This window comes from Artibeus jamaicensis, unplaced genomic scaffold (genome assembly GCF_021234435.1).
Source record: "Artibeus jamaicensis isolate MK-2021 breed Jamaican fruit bat unplaced genomic scaffold, CSHL_Jam_final contig_327, whole genome shotgun sequence".
NCBI lineage: Eukaryota > Metazoa > Chordata > Mammalia > Chiroptera > Phyllostomidae > Artibeus > Artibeus jamaicensis.
Window position 1 is genome coordinate 1,076,287 of NW_026521772.1, and position 20,228 is coordinate 1,096,514.

At 51.9% G+C, this 20,228-nt stretch overlaps 1 protein-coding gene across 3 annotated transcripts in view; it reads right to left on the minus strand.

The window, feature by feature from the left end:
* Positions 1–20,228, minus strand: part of TNR (tenascin R) — a 173,665-nt gene that overhangs the window by 50,892 nt on the left and 102,545 nt on the right. For 2 of the 3 annotated variants that reach the window (XM_053663732.1, XM_037145574.2), the window contains exons 3-7: positions 18,417–18,974; positions 15,694–16,170; positions 9,354–9,617; positions 6,227–6,342; positions 3,955–4,105 (exon numbers count right to left, since the gene is read on the minus strand). In XM_053663732.1, coding sequence (XP_053519707.1) covers positions 3,955–4,105; positions 6,227–6,342; positions 9,354–9,617; positions 15,694–16,170; positions 18,417–18,912 — 1,504 coding nt within the window. In that variant the 5' untranslated portion in view covers positions 18,913–18,974. The remainder of the gene's footprint in view (positions 1–3,954; positions 4,106–6,226; positions 6,343–9,353; positions 9,618–15,693; positions 16,171–18,416; positions 18,975–20,228) is intronic. The other variant, XM_053663733.1, reaches the window with a different exon arrangement.

Here is a 20,228-nt window from a genome sequence, read left to right on the forward strand (position 1 = left end):
CCATTCGTGGTCCCTGCACCCACCTGGGGCCCTGTTCCTGTGGAATTCGGTGGTGTGGGTGGGGCAGGGTGAGAGAATGGAGACAGAAACCAGAAGGAGAAAGGACCTGGTGAGGAGAACGGAAACTGGTCTTCTCCACCGTGGTTGGCTGCCTGGCCAACGTGCTTTCTTCTCTGAACGACTACTCGTTCATTACCTTCTAAAAGTGGGCCCAGTTTCCATTTAGCCTGTGGCGGCAGCTTTCTGACTGCAGCAGATTCACATGAATACTCTTCAAGGATATGGAATGAGAACCAGGGACTCTGGTTCCCTGGTGAGCTGAACTTGGACCATGAGAGTGGCTGTGGCCATTCTCTACGGTATTCACACATCAATGTCAAGTGAGAGAGAGAGGGAACAGGGCTGGGAGCTGATTGCAGGGGGTCCCAACCATGTGATCAGGGGGTTGAACTTTCAGCCCCAGCCTTGACCGCTGGTCAGTCAGTCAGGCCTGTGCACGGAAGGCTTCGTAAAAACTCCACAGGACTGGGTTCAGGGAGCTTCCTCATGCCCCTGTGTCAAATACACCCAAACTCGACCGGGACCTCTTCCTCTGTGTCTCTTCATCTCCTTGTTGATTTGTGTCCTTTAATAATATCCTTTGTCATGAACCAGCGATCTAGTAAGCAAGTGGGTTTCCTGAGTTCTGTGTGCTGCTCTAGCAAATTAACTGAACCCAGAGAGGGGGGCATGGGACCCTCCAACCTGTAGCCAGTCACTCAGAAGCACAGTGACAACCTGGACTTGTGGCTGCCATCTGAAGTGGGGGACAGTCCTGTGGGACTGAGTCCCCAACCTGTTGGGTCTGACACTCTCTCTGGGTAGCGTCAGAATCCAGGTGAACTGCGGGACGCCCAACTAATGTCGCAGAGAACTGCTTGGTGTAGGGAGTCCCCTCTCCCTCCCCCACTGGAATTGGGGACAGACTTTTAGGAGCAAATATACAGAGAGAAGCAGAAATGGGTGACTTTGGGGAGCTTTTAGACATAGAGAGTAATGTGATTCCTGACTTTCCATTTTTCTGGTTCAAGTCTGTAGGGAGCTCAGATGCATGTCTGGCCCCAGGGGGGTCCCCGAGAGGCTGTCCTTCCAGTAAATTCTCTTTCCCTTCAGCTGGTAAAGAAAGATTTCGTCCCTGCTACCAGAGAATCTTGACTTAAGACGGACTCTGTAGTCAGCCCACCCTGGTCTGCCTCCTGCTCTGTCCCCAGAGCAGAGGGTCCTCCTGAGGGGTCTCACCCTGACCTTGGGCCTCTCACTTGTGCCCAGTTGGGCCTTTCCCAGGTCCCCCCACCTTCCGTCTAGCCCAGGCCTGTTTTCTATTAAGCGGCTTAGGATTTGGAGTCTAGTGCCAGCCAAAATGAAAATCACCAGACCATTTTGGGGCCACCTGGTTTGGAGTTCAAGTTTTGTTTTTCCTATTTGGGGCAATCATGTGATCAAACAGAACATATCCAGATGTCTTCAGCTGAATTCAGTGGCTTTAGATAACTTGAGCCTTTTAAAATTTTGCTTAATTATCATGAGCTGGGGAAATGGTCTCCTAGCTGCTGTATCAGCATAATGCCTGGAACAAGTAGACACTCAATAAATGGGTGTTAAATAAGTGGAAGAAATGGATGATCCTCTCCATCCAGGAGAATGGGCTGAAGTTCTCATTGGGGGTATGGGTCAGATGTCACAGAAACTCAGGTGACCTTGGGAGGCTTTTGTCCTGTAACCCTTCCCATCCCCCAAACCCCGGTCTTAATGGACTGCCCCTATTAAAGGCAGTGGTGCGCCAGAGTGCTCTGCCTCCCCCCCCAGGAGGTCTTATAATTTGCATTCCCAAAACGGCCTGATGGGGAGGCAGAGCTTCACAGGAGGGGGCTGGTGTGGGTCAGACCTTAGCAGGAGGAAGTAATTAAACAATCATTTTCTAAAAATAGCAGGCAGGGTTGGGGAGCCAACATATTTTCTGTGGCCAGCCTTGGATTCTGTCTTTCCCTGGCCACTGGTTGCGCTATCTCATTCCAGCCGGGAGGTGTCCGCTGGCTTTCAACTTGGGCCCCCAATGTTTAAACGAACACAAGTCCCGCTCGCAAAGTGAGCTGGGATGAATCGTCTTCCTCCCATGGCTCTGTACACAAAGCCAAAATACCAACTAGGACATTTTTCTGAACTGGAAAACAATTCTCCCTTGCTTCACCACAAATTTCTAGCTCTGGAACTTTTCACCTTAAGAAACTTCCAAGCCTGAAAAATCCTGCACACCTTGTAAAAATGTGGTCTGAGTAGAAGGCTAAGAAAGGCGGGACTGTCTGCAGTGTGTGCCGCCGGTAGTCCGGAAGGAAACTGAGATGCCTTCCTGGGTCCCCCACCGCCCCCACCTTCGTGCAGTCTTGGGTTTGCTACTCATCTTCCTCACTGTCCAGGCACAGGAATGGCTGGGGGCCCTGACATGCTCCACGTCAGAAAGGAGAATCCACGCTCCCTAGGAAGGATCAGCTCTTCCGGCTCCAGGTGACCTTGGGGAGCTCTGGCCCCGCAGCACCTGGGAGACCACCAGAGAGCACTTCCAGGTTTTGTGGCTATGGAGTCTCTTCTCAAACATATCTGGATTAGAACACTGGTTTAAAAGCCTGTTGTTTGAGGAAGGATAGTACCCTTCTTAAAGCACAAACTCTTGACCGACTGTAGAAAATGTAGAGCTGATGAGCGTGAGGCTGCCTGGGTCGGAGGGGTGATGGGTGCGGGCTGGGGACAGTGAGAGCAGTCCCTGGTGGGCCTGGCGGCCACTTCGCCCTGGCCTCAAGGCGCCACGCGGAGGGGGCCCAGTGCTGGAATGAGTCCTAATCCGATTCCACAATGGCTTCAAACCAGTGGTTTTTAGACGGACCGTAAGCCCCAGCGCCTGACGCTGTTTAGTTTGGACCCAATGAGCAAAGCATGAGTCACTAATGCAGCCAGTCTAGTTTCACGGCCCTGAGGCTCCCTTTCCTGGCCGGCTCACCCTTTGTCCGGGACCCATGACCGGCTTTCTTCAGTGTCAATTTCTGTTTGTGAAAACTAAAGCTATACCGGGGTGCACCTATCTCGTTCACGGACAGGGAAAGCTGCTTACCCTTCGAATCTCAGTCCTCCTGTCCATAATGTGAGGGCCCCAAAGGCTACCAGATGCTATTTATAACTTTGGAAAATGGCTTGGCGAGGGCACACAGATACGTATCATATTTACTAATTCACAGCATCCAAGCTGAGCAGCCTTTGCCGGCCAAGGAAACAACACGGCACACTTAACAAACCACATGTAATGGTCTTGCACGAGCTGACCTGTGGCCAGGACAAAATAGACCAGGACACCTTGAACAGTGACCCAAGCCCTACTGGCTGGTTTTGTATGACGAGTTTCCTGCGCTCCCCCTTCTAGCGTGTTCTCTGAGCACCTGTGTGTGATGTGCCAGGCACACACTCACTGTCACCAACACAGTGCAGTTACTTTCTGTGCTTCATCTAACTTCATCCCCGTGCCGCTCAGGGAAGGAGGTGTTGCTGTGCATCGATGTAAAGTGAACTAAGGTTTGGGAAGGGTCGGATGACTTTCTCCCAATCTCACAGTGGGTCCCGAAGCTCAGCTACTTGGGGCTGACGACTGAGACCTTCCATGAGTAAGACTGGCAGCAACACACTGGAAATCGTAACAGAATTTTCCCCACGGACTACTCCCCCGGATGTCTGTGCTTGTGAGGAGAAGCAAGCAGGAGGGTGTTCAGCCCAGCATCTGGGAGAGAAGCATCTCCAGCTCCAGGCACCAGAATTGTTCTCAGCTGTGGGAGAAATCCTAGCTCCCCGATCTTTCCAGCTCTAGGGCAAGTCCACAGTCCCTCCTCCTGAGTGACCCAGCGGTACCTGCGGAGCAGGGTGGGAGTCACTCACCCGTGGAGACGCTGGCCGAGGTGGGGGGGCTCCGGGCCTGCTCCTTCAGAGCGACCACGTTGACGATGTACTCCTCCCCGGGCTTCAGTCCTGTCTGGTTGAAGGAGGTGACATCGCTCGGGAGCTGGGCGATCACCCCTCCTTCATTGTTCTAGGGGGAGAGGGAAGCAGAGAAAGCAAAAGAAAATCACTGGGAGAGAAAGGCGTCCCGCTGCTTGTGACTTGAAAAATCGGGGCTACTCCTCTTCCCTCCATAAGGACAGCAAAAGTGTCTGGGGACAGGGGACGACTTCCAACAGGCTCGGCGAGAAGGCCACTTCTCTCAGGGGATTTGGCAGGTAGAGAAAATCAATTTTCAAGAACATTTTTTTGGCCTTTCCCGAGTCTACTGAGTTTGCTAATAAAAACTGGTCAGTAGGCTGGCTCTTGCCAAAGATGGAATGTTTGATGGTTAGAGTTGGCATCCATCAGACTTGGGGGCATTTATCATGAGGTTAGACAAGTAGTGGATGTGTGTAAACAGCTCTGTGTACACCCACGACACGTGCCAAACTCAGACATTTCCAGGTGTGTTTTTTTATGAGCCAGAGCTGTTATTTTACGTCTAGAGTTTCTCATGGTGTTACTCTGGGTGCGAACTCATCGATGTCTTGTTTCCTCTTCACTCTAACGAGTTAAGAGTCTGTATCCCAACCAACTGTAGGTGCAGGGAAGGGAAAAAGGCAGCATGGAACAGAAAATAGTACGGAGGAGAGAGGAAGGAGACAAACCAATAGGAAGGAAAGTAAGGAAGACCCATGGGATGATGTCGGGTCCCAGATTTGTTACCTCCCTCCCTCCCTCCCCGTCTGTCTGTCAGCACACATTTTCCGTGTGAGTCCCTGAAGGTGGTGGTGCACAGAGGACTGCTCTGTGACACTGTCCCTCTCCCCTGTGCCTTGGGCTCTCTTCATGCTGCCTGGAGCGCCACACACCAACTTCACAGCCATCCTCCTAGGAATCAGTGTGGAAAACGCCGCCCAGTGGCCTATAGATCCCATTCATTCTATGCGGCCATGTGTTTGACCTTGGCACACCCTAGCCAGCCCTTATTTTTCCCAGGTTGAATGTAAACCAGGCAAAGCTGGCGTCATGTTTTCTGCCTGGGCAGTAGGGTTCCATGATTCTCCCTGCTTTGTTGTACACCCACCTGCCCGCTACACTTTCCTGGCCACTTGAACACAAATAAGACGGTGAATTAACTATTGTATACAATGTCATTTAGACCTATTGAACTTGTGATGGTGGGATTGCCCACGAGAGGGAGGTGCACCCTGGTGCAGGGGACACAGCCTTGGAGTAGGCAGTAGACACCGGGTTCCTGGATCAGGCCTGCCACCGACTAGCTGTCTCAGTTCAAGTTCACAGAGCCTTGTCTCCATAAACAATACAGATTGGATGTAAAATGAAGGGTCTACTCTGTGAAGCTGAAGGTCTTTTGTAGCTCCAATGGCCCATGCCTGTTAAGAATGGTGAAGTCACAGTCTTGTTAGCCAAAAATGTGTCATGTACCATTAAGTCTGATGAATGACTGGAAAAACGCTCTCTGATATTGAAAGATGAAGCCAGAGGGAAGGAGCGTGATTCGACATTATGGCCCATGAGTCTTGGCGTTAGGAAGGACCGCAGCAGGCTCAGCCAGTCCGAGGAAACCAGAACGAGTCAGGGACCTCTGGCAACTCAGGAGTGTTAGTTTTAGGATTAGGAAAATAAAACACTACTTTAGAGAATAGAAAGGAATCTTGGGATACTTTTAACTCAAAGACTGATTGGGGAATTTGTTCAAGGAAAATTGTTCTCCGTTCACAGGTTATAAAAGGTGTTTCTGCAGTAGGCCCCTCGCCTTTAGAGGTCAAGGCCCTGCAAGCCGACTTCTGGCACCTCTGCAGGCCCAAATGAGGCTGTGGGCTGACCACGTGGCTGGTGCAGGTGGACTTTCCCTGTGTCCCAAAGACAACCCCCAGCTGTTGGAGGGTTTGGTATTCAGACTCACTCATGGCCACGGTCTGTGAAACCTTAGCACCTTCTGAGTGCTTGGCTGGTCTCTGCCTCCCAGGCTCAGAGTTATTCTTGCTGGTTGTCCCTCACCACGCCTGACAGCCCAGACACCCCCAGAATGTCCCGTGGTGGCGGGAGATACTGGGTAGTGCCTTCCTCCCTGCCTCTGGCCCCGTGGAGGGGGCGAACATGCCCCAGGAGGCCGCTGGTTTGGTGGTCCGACAGGTGGGGTTACCTTTGGGATGAAGCTGATCTCCCACCCATCGAAGGAGAAGGAGAAGGGCTCCCACTGCACCTCCACGGTGGTCTCTGTGATGGTCTTGAACTGTAGCCCACGGGGAGTGGAGAGATCTGAAACACAGCAGTGGGGGTGACCACGTCACGGCGATTGTACGGAGAGTGTCACCGGGGCTCCGACCGCGTGTGCGTGAGTGTGGTGGGCGATGCACCTGCTCACACATGGTGGTTCCCAGGGGTGGCCTGGTGCCAAGTCTTGGAGGAATCCATGAGCAAAGGTAACCCAATCTAATCAATACTTCTGTTTTCTATTCCATAATACCTTACTATGAAAGCATAAAAGTCGTGCCTTCCTCTCCTTACTAAGGTGGTGAATCTTGGCATTTCACATAATACCTTTTTCTGGGAACCTGAATGCTATCTTTGGGGGCTGTATGGATTCCTGAGAGGTGAGAGAATGGCCAATGCCAGCGTTCCCATTTCACCACCCAGGAAAAGGGAGGCACAGAGTTGGCTGGAGGAGCGGAACTCGCCCACTTCAGGATGAAGACTGGGATGCTTGCCTTGGCCCTCTGATGGGCAGGGAGAGTATTTTGTTCATTCAAATCACCACGTGTGGTATGGCCTGAAATTTCCACTTCATGTCCACAAGCAAAGCACAGCCATACACCACGGCCAGTGGCAGATCCTGGGGTTTTCGCTATTTGACTTATCTCCTTCTCTCCAGCAGTTTTTTGATTACTTCTCTCTTCTCTCCCTCACTCACCTTCACCTCCCTAATCTCGTTTCCTGCCTCCCCTACTCGCCTCCCCCCCTCCCCCATGTGCGTACTCTCACACAGGCACGGACAGGGCCCTGACATACGCCGGCGTGGCTTTTCTCAGTCCTGTGGGGAGCCTGCTTTCCACTGCACCTTCGTCTCTGTGGGGATGTTCCCGGCGGGGGGGTGGGGGGGGGGAACAAGCAGGCTTTCGTCCTTCCTGCTCGGAAGCCCTCTCGTGCTTCTGGGTGGAGAGGCAGGGCTGGTTCTGAGCCTACCTGAAGGCATGCCAGGTGAGTTGACATGATTTTGTCCTTGTCACCTGGGAGTGTGCCTGAGGGGATGCCCTTCCTTGGCATAAGAAACGCCACAGGAGATGGAAAACCTGGTCACTGCAGGGGCACGAGGGTCAGGGACAAGACGCCTGGGAGTGGGGCCAGGTGCTTGCTGTGCTGACTCGTCCCAGAGCAAGGTGGGGACAGAGGCAGATGGTGACCTGCCTCTCCATAACCACCGCATGTACACAAAACCTGTTCTCGGGCACCAGGGGAGTTAAAGAAAAAAAAAGATCACGTAGAAACAGAGATAATTACAGACATGCAAACAAAGTCGGCATTCACAGGAAGAGTCCGATATGATACCAGGCTACATTATCTCCCAAAAAACGAGGGACAAGCTGACTTCTTCAGTCCTGTCCCCCTTGCCTGTCTCTATCCTTGAATCCTTCAAAGTTCTCAGTTCAAGTCCTTGGGAACTCCGTGAAAGCTCCAGGCCAACTCTTTCTACAGTGACCCCCCCCCCCCTTTTCTGAATTCTCATGGTGTTTGTCACCCAAATACCATCTGGTCATTTGAGAATGACACAAATTGGGCTCCAACTTCTTATCTCATATTTAATGATGAATCTCATTTTCCAACCCAGGGGCTTCTGGGTCACAGTCACTCCTTGTCCTGGTTCTCTGCTACCGCCTCCGTGACATAATAAAATACACATTTGGTCTTGGCCACAGGTTCCTGGAACACTGCTCCTAGAACCCTGGGGACCTCGGGACTGGTAGGAGTATCTTTTGTATGATCATAGGATACCTGGTAGCTGGGCCTCCTAGAGAGCTGGTGTCTAGAAAAATCCACGCATGATTAGAGGCTTGGCATCTTCAGCTCCACCTCCCAGTCTCCACGCCTAAACCAATCGTGCGTCCACAGTCAGCTCCCCATAAGGAGCCTGAACAACGGGGTTCGGAGAGCTTCACGCTCCTCCCCCTACGTACCTGTCCTACCCCTCTCTTCATCTGGCTTCACCCTGAGTTGTGTCCTTTATAATAAGCTGGTCAGTAAAGCACTTTCCTGAGCTCTATGAGCTGTTCTAATAAATTATCGAATCTAAGGAGGGGTTGTGGGAACCCCTTGAGTGCATGGCCAGTGGGTCAGAAGTACCGGTGAGAACCTGGGGCGGGGGCTCCCTTGGAGACTGAGGCCTGAACCTGCAGGACCTGATGCTAAGTCAGAGCTGAACTGAACAGGTTGCCCACATGGTGTCTGAGAGTAGAAGTGCTGTTGGAAAAAAATGATTTAAGAATTCAGAGGTGCATAAAGAAAAAAATAACAGTGGTCTACTCCCTCAAAGAGTCAATATTAATAGTTGGTATGCAAGCTTTGAAAATTTTTCTGTGCTTAAACCTACAAAATATAGATATATAGGAGTTTTTTCTTGCTAGAAATAAGGCAGAAAAATGTCCATTTCTCACAGAAAGCAGTTGACTTGCTTTCTATCCCCATCTCTGTCCCAGTCTTTCTTTTTTTTCCCCCACTGAACTTTTCTAAACCATGTCCTAGAGCCTCAATTTTATCATCAAAATGGGGTAGCAAGCTATTTTGCCAAACGAATCATGCCAACCCTCTAAGAGAAGTGGGTATTGCCAGTTACGGCTTTAAGTAAGATCCTTCCCCCTTACAATGCCATCTACGACACGCTATAGAGAATGTGCTTATTTATGTGTCCCACCTCAGGTCCCCTGGTTTGGGGTCTCTAACTAGAATCAGTCCATATAATTCTCATCTTTCCTTGTCTTCCATCCAGACTCTGCCTTAGAACAAGTCAGGACTCAACAACTAAAGGACTTTGAGTTCTCTGGGTCTGTAACTGACAGAGCTGCCTGGGTGTGGAAACTCTCTGAATCGGAAGTGCCTTTTTGACGTACCCCTTCCTAAGTGGGTCATGTCAGGAGCCTGTCTCCCCACCCCCCAGAGTGGTGTCAACTGCAGGCGTCCCAGAGGAATTAAGAAAAGACACTGCACACTCTCACGAATGCTCATGGTCTCATGGAGGAGGACAGAAAAATGAAGCAGGACGGGGAGATGGTACGTACGGGTGGCCACCTTGGCAGTGATGGGGAGGCTGAGGATGTTGCTAATGACAGCGTGGACGCTGATGTTGTAGGTGAGACCTGGCTCCAGCTCGGTGATGGTGACACCCCGCCAATCTCCAGGCACCCGCTGCTGGAGCTGGAGGCCCGCCGGGGCCGTCGGCTGGTAAGAGATCACATATTCCGTCACTGCCATCGGCCCGTCCCATGCCAGCTCAATGGACCTGTCGCTGATACCAGCCACTCGCAAGTCCTCTGGAGGGGCAGCTACCGGGAGGCAATACACAGATAGCATGAGCTCAGAGGACTGCCTTCCCCACCCCCGACTCGTCCTGCTGCCTCACGGCTCACCCCACGTGCCCTGTCTGGATGCTCTGCTCGGCTCCATGGCTCAGGTGATTCGTAAGGCCCTTTGGGGCAACTTCCTGTCTTTCTGAGCTTGGGCCTCCCGTCCGTAGGGGACCCCGAGTCAGCAGTGTGCTGGACCCAGCTCCTACTGACTCGTGAAAGCTGACTGTCAAATGCTCCCGAATTTTGCAAGACAGTGGTTGAATACAGCCTTTGGGATAGGTTATTGCATTTTGCTGAGTATATTGTGCACCCACGTATTTGGCCCAAGCTTTCAGGGAAAAAAATCTTTCGTTTTAATTTTTAAATTCAATTATTTATATTTAGATACGTGTATTTTGTATTATAAAGGAATTTTAGCATTAATTTTAAACATATGGATATTGTTATGCTTTCTAGAGTTACGGTTTTTAATCCATGAGCAAAAATAAGAAAATTAAAAACATTTATATAGACACAGAACTAGTACTACCCATGTATAATGCAGATCCTTCTTTTTGCCTCAAAAATTTGGGCAAAAACGGGTACAGATACACTTAGGATTAAGTAAATTATACTAAAGACAAATTACTAAATACTCCAAACTCATCACTTTCATATTATTTCACTATTTTCTATGACCTTGAGGGAATCCACACCTGCTGTGTCCTTCCGCACAGGACTCCCGCCAACCCACACGTAGTAACGTCATGTTGTTAGTTTGAAACTGGCCTCGGAGGGAGTATTTACACCATGGAAATCAGCAAGAGCTACAAAGCAAGGCTTTTTATTTTATTTTTTCCTTCAGAGAGCTAGTCACTAGATACTTAATAGCATACGAGTGGCCGGAATTTATGGTAGTTTAATAACTTGTCACCAGATTATCCTAGAAGACAATATTTGATTTTTGCAAGAGGAAATAAAGGCACATTCCGGTTATCTTGCAAAATATAAGATGCCAAAACAGTAAGTCCTGGATATCATGGACTGCTAAAATCATTCAATAATGCCTTATTGGATCATTTTCTCTGTTAAAAAGACACTTTAAGTTTTGAAAGAAATGTAACTTGTGTTAAACTAGTTTTAATTAGCCTTGATCTTGGGATTGATGATAAAGAAGCATTCTTGATAGTATTGCTTTTCTTTCTTGTTCAACTGCTATTTAAAGAATCACCAAAGATTAAATCTCAGTGAAATGGTCTTTCATGTAGGGTCCTCCTGGGAAGAGAAGCTTCAACCAGGAGCGTGGTATTAAATCACTGAACCTTTAAGACCAATTAGGAGGCTAAGTCCCGTGCGCCTGTAATTGGATCTGCCCACAGATGAAATCAAAGATCGGGCCAATATTGAAATAGTCATAATTAACTGGTAAATTTATATGCAGGGGAGGCTTCAGCTAGTTTAAGAGTTGCCACTGGTTTTGAATTTCTCCCCTGAGAATTTTCACTTTTAATTTTTACAAGTGTGTGGGACCAGAGCCAGCTGCTGGTCACGGGCCCAGGCTCAGAGAATGCCTGGCCCCTGTGGGGCTCACACGTTCACCCTCAGCAGCCGCAGCCAGGAGGGGCCCAGACTCGGAGGAAGGAAAGTAAGAGCATGCATTTGCGGTATTGAGCACTGGCTTTGATTTCTTTGCCCCCAAAGTGTTCACTGTGGAAAACAGTCCACATGGCAGAGCTTCCGAAGACAGCAAATGTTGACCAGAACAAAACATTAAAAATTCATTGTTTACGTGTATAAAGCTAAGGAAATGTAAATTAAATTTAAATAATTAAACTTCCAAATGATAATTTATTAAGCATACATCATTTCTAATTCTGACATTATTAATGTTTGAACTGCACTGGGAACATTCTGTAGAGTTGGTTCATGCAGAGTAACTCCGGGACCAAGGGGAACAGGGTCGATCTGCAGAACTGTGAGTAGTTCACCTGGATATGGGAAACACTTATTAGGCACCAGGCCCCAAGTTGAACACTCTTGCGTGGATTGTCTCATTCTACCCTTCGCCAGCATTGTGGGATAGGGATGATTACTGCCCTGATTTAGTATGTGAGAAACAAAACTCTTTGTAAATACAGAAGCAAGCGTCTGAACCGGCAGAACAGGTCTAACGGGGTGTCCAACCTGCGGCCCAAAGGCTGCATGCAGCCCTGGATGGCTGTGAATGCCGCCCCACACAAAACCGTACATTTGTTTAAAACAGGATGAGGGTTTTTGTGATTACATGTTGCAACGTATTTAATGTGTGGCCCAGAGGCGCCAAAAGGTCGGACACCCCTGGAGAACCTCTCAGCCAGTAAACAACCACCTTTACATTTGCATAGCATTCCACAGTCTCTAAAACATGTTCAGACGCACATTCTAGCCAGAATTTTTTTTTAAATCCTTTAGAGCAGTGCTGCGAAACTGATCGGGCAGCTGTAAGGACCCCAACTTTACAGACTGAGAAACCGAGAGCCGGGTTAAGGGACTCGCCCAAAGTCAGGGAATTGGGTCCTAGGAGAAACGATTCTCAAGTCCACTGTGTCTGCACCCAGTGCTCTGCGCCCTCCACCCTGTCGGTGTGTCCGGCGTCGTCCTTCACTTCCGCGCAGCCGCCAAAGGAAACCAGGTGAGAGGATGATCCAGACAGTCCTTCAGGAGGCGAGTTCCAGCCCGGTGTGCCTCGCAGAGGTAAGAAACGTCCTTTTAAACAGCTTCTCTAGTGCTTGTCTCTTGTGATTCAGCACATCCATTCCAGGCTTCCTAGGTGAGGCTTCTCCCGTCACGGTGACAGAAACGGCCATTCCAAATTTCAAGGCCGCAACAACTCTTGGGGCATTTGGGACAAGTCAGTACTCCCTTCTGGTTCCTTCTTCCAGAAAGCAAAGCTAGTAATGCCAACAAAGGATGAGCCAAGAGGAGTATTTTGGGATTTTAAAGTAAAAAAGAGATGCAGATGGTTTTTTTTTTTTGTCTTTGACAACTTCACCTGGCAAATTTTAATCTTGAGACCCAAGGCGGGCAGCACACGCAGCCTTTACTTTGGGTGAGGAAGCGGCTGCAGTGGAGCGGTCCTGAGAGCCATGTCTCGAGGGGAGGGGCCGCCCCCACCTGGCCTGTGGCTTAGCAGCAGCTGTGTACACACTGGGTGTCAGTAATTCACGGGAAATGAAGCGATACTGAACTAGAAAGCAAGCTGTGGAGGAGCTGTGTGCCTTGTGCTCTGAATCTTGGGGGGGGTGCAAAGTAGTCTGAGGTTCCCACTTTGAAAGTAGGGGGAGAGCAGGCAGTTAAGGAGTAATAACAACCCGTGGCTTGAGGAGTGGAGTTGCCTGTGTCTGCAAACGGCCACGCTGGCTGCTTTGTGGATCTGCATCAATTTCACACTTAGTTGGGAGAGCAACAGAATTAGTTCCAGGAAGTGTCTTGCTCTCAGGAGTGAGTGACGACCGTCAGGTGCTGATGGCTGGGCTGGTGGCAGTGCTGGTGACGACTTCCCACGGGTCTGACGGCATCGCACACCCTGCCTTGCTGGCGCTTTTATTCCGTGGATTCAGAGGAGTCTCGGCCGGCACGCTGACCAGCTCCCGCGGGAACCTACTTCACGGGGGGGCCAGGTGTGGACAATCCATTTAATGGGCTTGAATTCCCGCTTCCAACATTGAGCTCTTTCCATCATTTGACACAGCTTGGCTTTCATATCAAAAGGCGATTTCTTTGTGTACATGGCTTTTCAAACATTTTTTTTAAATGCTGCTCTACTTAGCATCCCGGAGAGGATTAAAGAATGCTAGAAGGTGGTGTGCGACCGGGCTCCTCTTTCTCGCTCCACCACTAATTAGCTTCCTGGCTGGAAAAATCTTTGCCTCTCTGGACGGCTGCTTTTTACATCTGTGAAATTCAAAGTCTGGAGCAGCTGCTCAGGCCTGTTTAAGTGCTTCCTATTCACAAATTTATCTTCAGGCAGCCAGAGAAAAGGGGCAAACGGGCTGAGATGCTGTTCCATGGCCCATTACGAGTAAAGCCTGGGGGCCAGGAGTCCCACACGGTGGATGGCTACTGTCCACGCCCTTGCAAAGAGGAAGGAACAACCCAAGAGCAAGTCCATGCTGTGGCTCCCCATGGTTTCGCCTTCCTCCCTCCTGCCGGCCAGGTCAGCAGGCTACCATGGCTTGTGTGCACCTGGCCAGAGACATCCAACAGTGCACACATAGCCCCTCCCCCACGGCCTCTCCACAAAGATCAAGCCAAGGAGCACTTTAGATAACGACCTAGATGGTTGTGGGCAGACACCCGTGGTGGTCGGTTTAAAAGGCACGAGAACAGTGCCTCCCTCAGTGCCTGGTGGCTCCAGGGTTGCCATAGAAACAGATGGAGATGATGTAACTGTCCTTCCTCACATGCTTAGGAACCTGTAATTCATCCGGGCCTCCAGAAAGTGTGCCTCCAGCAGCACAGAGGGGACCTGTGGGAGGCAGCCTGGGCCCTGGTTCCCGAATGACCAGGAGGGTCTGTCTCCAGTTCAGTTTGCACCCTGGGTCAGATTTAAGACTCTGTCTACAAAGGCACCCACCCCCTGTAGAAAAACAGGGTCAAGAACATGGTATAGCTCAACCACAAGCACTCCTTTGGAAGCACGTGGACGACAGAAGGGCCACAGGCACAGCGGACCCTGAGCATCCTCAGGTGCCTCTCCCCATGGGTGGGAATCGGCCCCCCCCCCAGCACTGCCTAGTGACTTCAGATTCAGAAACATGGAGGCCTAACTTCTGCTTGAATTTTCTTTCAGAGGAGCTGGTGTAACATCTGAGTATACTTTTACAAAGATATTTCAATTCAGAAAGCCAAATTAGGAAGCTCAATAAGATCCCTGACTGTGGAAGAAAATGAAGCAACGTGGAAATGTTTTTTTCCTAAGCAGTGCACTATTATTTACTTGTGCCCCCTCTCCCCCATGGCTGTTATTGCCAGGGGTCTCCCGAATTAGATCTTCCTTTTAGATACCACCTTTGTAGTGGTGCCTGGGGTGTGGGCCGCATGTGGGGTTGGCTCCCACTTGCTGCCTGGACCAAGGGAGGCACAGCCTACTGATGCTTTGCACTAACTCTGCAGGCAGACCTTCGTACTTTCCTCCTGTTCGCGCTCAACTCCTTACCTACACACACACTGTTCCCCATGAGGGTGCTGGACCACTGCATCAACCAGCAACACCTGGCAGTGTGTAAGCACCTGCCTGGCCAGTCTGATTACTGCAGACTCACCAGGGTCCCAGGGGGCAGCGCTCAGAAGGGCTTGTCCTGGGACATGGGGAGAGACAAGGCAGGGTCTGTACTTTGCCACATACCACGTGCACTTTTTCCACCCAAACCTCGGAGGGGGAAATAGGGATGCACATTATACATGGGTAGTACCATGGGTAGTACCTGAAATACCTTGTATCTGTTCTTGTGTTTTGTAATTATTTGTTATACAGAATTTCTTGTACCATAATATGTGCAAAAATAAATGCTAGAATTTCTTTATAGTACAACAACCAAGCATGTAAATATAAATAAATAAAAATAAATAAATGAATGAATTAAACAATTAAAATGAAAGATTCTTTTCCTGAAAGTTTGGGCCAAAAATGTGGGTGCGTGATAAACACGGGCGTGCGTGATACACAGCAGAATACGGTATTTGGGGGCCAGGGAGGGAGCGTGTAGACACCCTCTGAGTTGGGGTGGCCTTGCCCAAGACGGTCCCACGGCCTGTCTCTCCACTTTCCTCTGCCTCCGGGACAGAAGATTGGGGTCACCAAGACCACTGCCTTCAGTCTCAGGGGTCAGACGCAACCTTCAGCGAGAACGACCTTTTCTGCCTTCCCCCCTTTAAGGCTTCCCCATCAACGGTGATGGGCTGAAGAAAGCAGATGAGCATGACCCAATGGGGAATTACATTGGCCTCAAACCCACCTTCCCTTCCACGTCTCTTGCCCCCTCCCGTGAGTGTGCTGGGCCACCCATGCCCAACGGCCGGGAGCCCCTCCTACCTGCCGAGCAGTCCGGGCCTTGGTATCCCTCGTTGCAGAAGCAGAGCCCCTCCTGGCACTGCCCTCGCCCACTGCAGGCGTTCGGGCACCGCCGCTGGCCGCAATCCTCCCCGACGTAGCCCTCCTGGCACCAGCAGGTTCCGTTGGCACAGGTCCCCTTCCCCGAACAGTCCCCGGGGCACTTGAGCAGGCTGCAGTCCTCGCCCACATAGGGCTCCTCGCAGACACACTGCCCGTCCACGCAGAGCCCCCGAGCGCTGCAGTCCGCGGGGCACCGGAGCTCGGAGCAGTCGTCACCGCTGTACTCGCTGTCACAGACGCACTGGCCATCCACACACGCGCCCCGGCCGGAGCAGCCCAGGGGGCAGTAGGGCTCCGAGCAGTTCTTGCCGAACCAGCCCTCGTGGCAGACGCAGCCACAGGACTCGAGGCTGAAGTTGCCGTGGCCACTGCACTGAGGGATGTAGTCCAGTTGTCCTGGAACGGTCAGGGAGAAGGTCAAAGGGCAGCAGTGGCACCCCCTGAACACGGTTCATGGGGAAGGGTGGGCAGAGACCTCCTCTCACTCCCCGATCAGACTTAGGTTGCTGAGAGCGGATCTCAGCCTGTCTAATCAGTGTCATAACTGTCTCCCCCGATATGGGTTGCCTGTGCCAAGCACGGTGCTGGGGGCAGGATACGTGAGCTCGGGGCCCTCGCACGCCGGGAGCTCCCCTTCAGTGCGCCCCGGCTTGGGTTCCCGAGGAGGAGGCCTGAGATGGGGATTCATGTGAAAATGACTCTTCAGAAAGTGCTCCCAGGAAAAATGGTGGGGAAAGGGGGGGTTCAGTGTGGCAGGATGCCGCTGGTCACAGTGCAGGTGACACCTCACCGAGGGTACAGGGCCATCCCCGGGGGGTGTGTACGCTCAGGCCCTTCCATTCTCTCTCTGGACAGGCCAAGAGGGGTCCCACAGCCCGAGGACAGTCCCTGACAAAGGCGCCCAGGTGCTGTGGGGACGGAAGGGGACCTGCGGGGATGTAGGCTGGGCACTGAGCCCGCTATGTAGGGCAAGGTCGTATGTGCTATAGACCCGCCCCGTCCCTGTCCCTCCTGCCATCCAGCTCCCTCTGCTCATTCATCACCACTCAGCTCCAGGGTCACCTCAAAGGCTCCCCACAACCTCGGCCTCATTTAGTCACTGCTTGCTGTGATCTTTTTAGGATTCCGTGCTTATCTCTGTCTTGGCCCTCACCACGCTGTAACCACAGCAGCGAATTTATCTGGCTCACATGAATCAAACAAACTTATTAAGCAAACACAAACCCAGTACCTGCCCGACATCCTTCTCTGCACTTGGCCTTGGGGATATGAAGTGCAGTAAGTTATATCCTGTTTAATCCTGTCACTTCAATCAGCCCCCGCGGCCGGAAAGGATTCAACACTGACATTGCTGAGTACAGCTCTCGCCCGTCGATTTTTCCATGTCCGCCATGGAGCCTGGGGGGAGGCTGGGAAAAAGCCACTTACAAAGCTGCCCAGCTGCCTGGGCCGAAAAGCGCTCATGTTCATGGACACACGTGAGCTCCCTGCATCCCCGGCTCCACGGGAAAACTGGCCTGACGGTTCTCACCAGCTGGACTCGTCTTGTCTGCAGACTACGTCTAGTTTTGGTTGGGAAGAGGAGCGGAGGTGAAAAAGCCCAAGACGCATGTCATTACTCAAAGATGATCCCTCGTCTGCCTGCATCTCAGGGTAAACGTGTCTGCTGGCCCTCTGGGCACACGGCCCAGCTGGGCCGCCTCCTGCTCTCACCCTGTGAGAGCCTGGAGACATCGGAAGGGAAAGCTGAACCCAAGACAGTACGATTCCTCTTCCTGAGGAACACATGCCTGTCCCTTCCAGGTGAGAGATGTGTACCCGTGGGCAGACACGGCTCCTGCGCACTGGGGCCCGCTGGCAATGGCTGTGCCTGTACGGGGCACCCTGGATGCCAGGCTTTCACCCGAGTAGCTGCTTTTATGTTCAGTGACTCTCAGCCACTCCTGTGTCTCAGCATTTGTCGGTGGGAAAAGAAAAGCAGGGCCCACAGAACTTGCTTCAGGATTAAGCCAGTAAGTAGCAGAGTTGGGATTTGAACTCAGGAAGTCTGGCTCTGAAAATGTAATGACCGCTATCGGAGACACACAGGCAGCACTCACAGGAGTTACTCATCAGGGGGTAGGGGCGGCTAGAAGTACCTCCCTGGACATTCAGGGGGCAGCGGGATAAGCTCTGTGAAGTATGTGCACGTGTGCGTGCTGCTGGAGGGGTGAGGGCCAGGACTTCCATTTTGCACAACGGGGGCGGGTCCTCAGAGACCTGGGTGCCTATCCTTCGCTCAGATGGGAGGAAAGCTATGACTGAGTGAGCATGACACCTGGGGCTGGTAGCCCCCAGTTCCTCGGGCTGCCACAGATACACCTGATCCAACAGCCTGTGAGAACCTGGGATGAGTTCAGACAGACACCAAATTCCCTGCTCGCCACCGATGCTGCTGTGCAGAACCGGGGCGCCGTTACCAGACTCAACTGCCACCGTCAGGCTAACGTATTTCAAACTGGCGAAGAGAGTGGTGCCAAGAATTGAACCCGTGGGGAAGGACCACCTTTCAATCTTAGAGGTGTTTTAACAGAGAGCTGCAGACTGGGGTGCCTGTTCCCCCTCTCCTTCCCCACCCGAGGCCTCTGCAGGCCCAGCCCTACCTGTGGCAGCACCATCTTGGCAGCAGCTGCCGCACTGGTCCCGCAGCACCGACACCTCCCTCTCCAGCATCTCGATGCGGCTGAGTAGCTCCTGCAGCACCTGGGCCGAACCAGCGCATGGGCAGGCCTGTTTGGGGAGTTGGATCTTGTGGGTGAAGGTGACCTGGCTCTCCTGGTCGGAGGTCTGGCCCAGGTACTCGGCTGGCTCCTCGTCTTCCACACTCACCTCCCTCTCGGCAGAGGCCTCCAGCCCTGAGGAGCAGAGGCTGTCCAGGGGCACGTTGATGTTGCACACGTGGTTGAAGACCACGGGCGGCTCATTGTCGGAGGTGTTGTAGCTGGCCACGCCTCCCTCCTCCTCCACCGCCTGTCTCTGGACCCTTTCCGTGGGCACCTCCAGCTGACACTCTGAGGGCTTGAGCATGGAGCCCAGAAGGATCAGGTTGACGCCGAGGAGCATGTTCTTCAGGACCCCTGTTTCCCCGTCCGCCCCCATCCTCTCTGCAGAGCCCCGGGGTCAACGCCGGCCTGTGGCACACAGCATGGAGCTGTCGGAATCTGCAAAAGAAACAGGGCTGAGATGGCCTCGGAGACCTGCACCTGGGGCCACCCTGGGTACCACCCTGCAAAGCCACAGAGCAGGATGCAGAGGACTTTCAAGGGCAAGGTTGGGAAGGCACAGGAGCTGTCAGGTCCTAAAAGCCCAGAGCTTTGTCCCCTGGAGGGAGGGAACCCTGACACAGACATGGCTCCTGCTGAAGAACACCTGGGTTTCCCAAAGACTTGTCTGGGACGCACGCGTCTGGACCCTGTGGTGGCAGGTGATCCCAGCAAACAGAAGGTGTGAGGGCAGGGGCCCTGGGACACTGTGCAGAGGCCATTTCTCCCCAGAAAACTCAGGGCTTCCTTCCACTGCTGGGTGAGAATTAGAACAAAGTCCCTGTGGAGCCTCAGGTGCACCCTCATTTCCCCAGCTGAGCAGGGGCCTCGCCAGCCACTTCAGAATAACTTATTAACTCCTCTGAGCTCATCTCTTCAATACAAATTGACTTTGGAGTAACCAACCAGGCAGATAATATAGTTCCAGGTAATTGTGGCTGTTAATAACCCTTGGGTACATTTGTGATGATCTGGGACTGTGTGAGCTGAACTTCCTTTTAATCTTCTCATTAGTGTCGTCCCAACGCTGTGTGATCACAGGGGTCCTTTCTTCCAAAGTCCTGTTTCAATCGCTAAAATAATAAATCAGCACCTCTGCTGGTCACCGCATCAGGGGGAGAGCCACAGAGAACAAGACATTTACTGGAATGCAAACCCATTGTGTGGAAATTGTATTTCTTTTCTACTTCCCACGTGAAGGAGATAATAAGGCTCACAAACTTTGGTTCTAAAGGTGGTATGAGAGGCGCTGAGAAGAGGAAGAACTGACAGAGGGTGATGCGAGAGGAACTTTGAGTCCGTGGGCAAAACCACACACGGAACGAATGCTTGCTGAGTGTCCCTGGTGCGCAGACCGCACCGTGCCGCTCTCCCGTGGCCTTAGCTGACCCTCAGCACAACCCTACGATGGACATGATGCTCATTCCTGACTTATGAAGGAGGAAATTCTGCCTAGAGAGGTCGGGGTTTGAGTGCAAAGGTTAATTAAGAGCTGGACTCCAGAGTCAGGCTGTCTGGGTGCAAACCTCGCTCCTTTGCTGTGCTTTGTAACTGTGAGAAGATCATTGAACCTCTCTGGGCCCCCAGTTTCTCCATCTGTAAGGTGGGGATCATGAGTACCTACAGCTGACGGAACTGTGGTGATGACTGAGT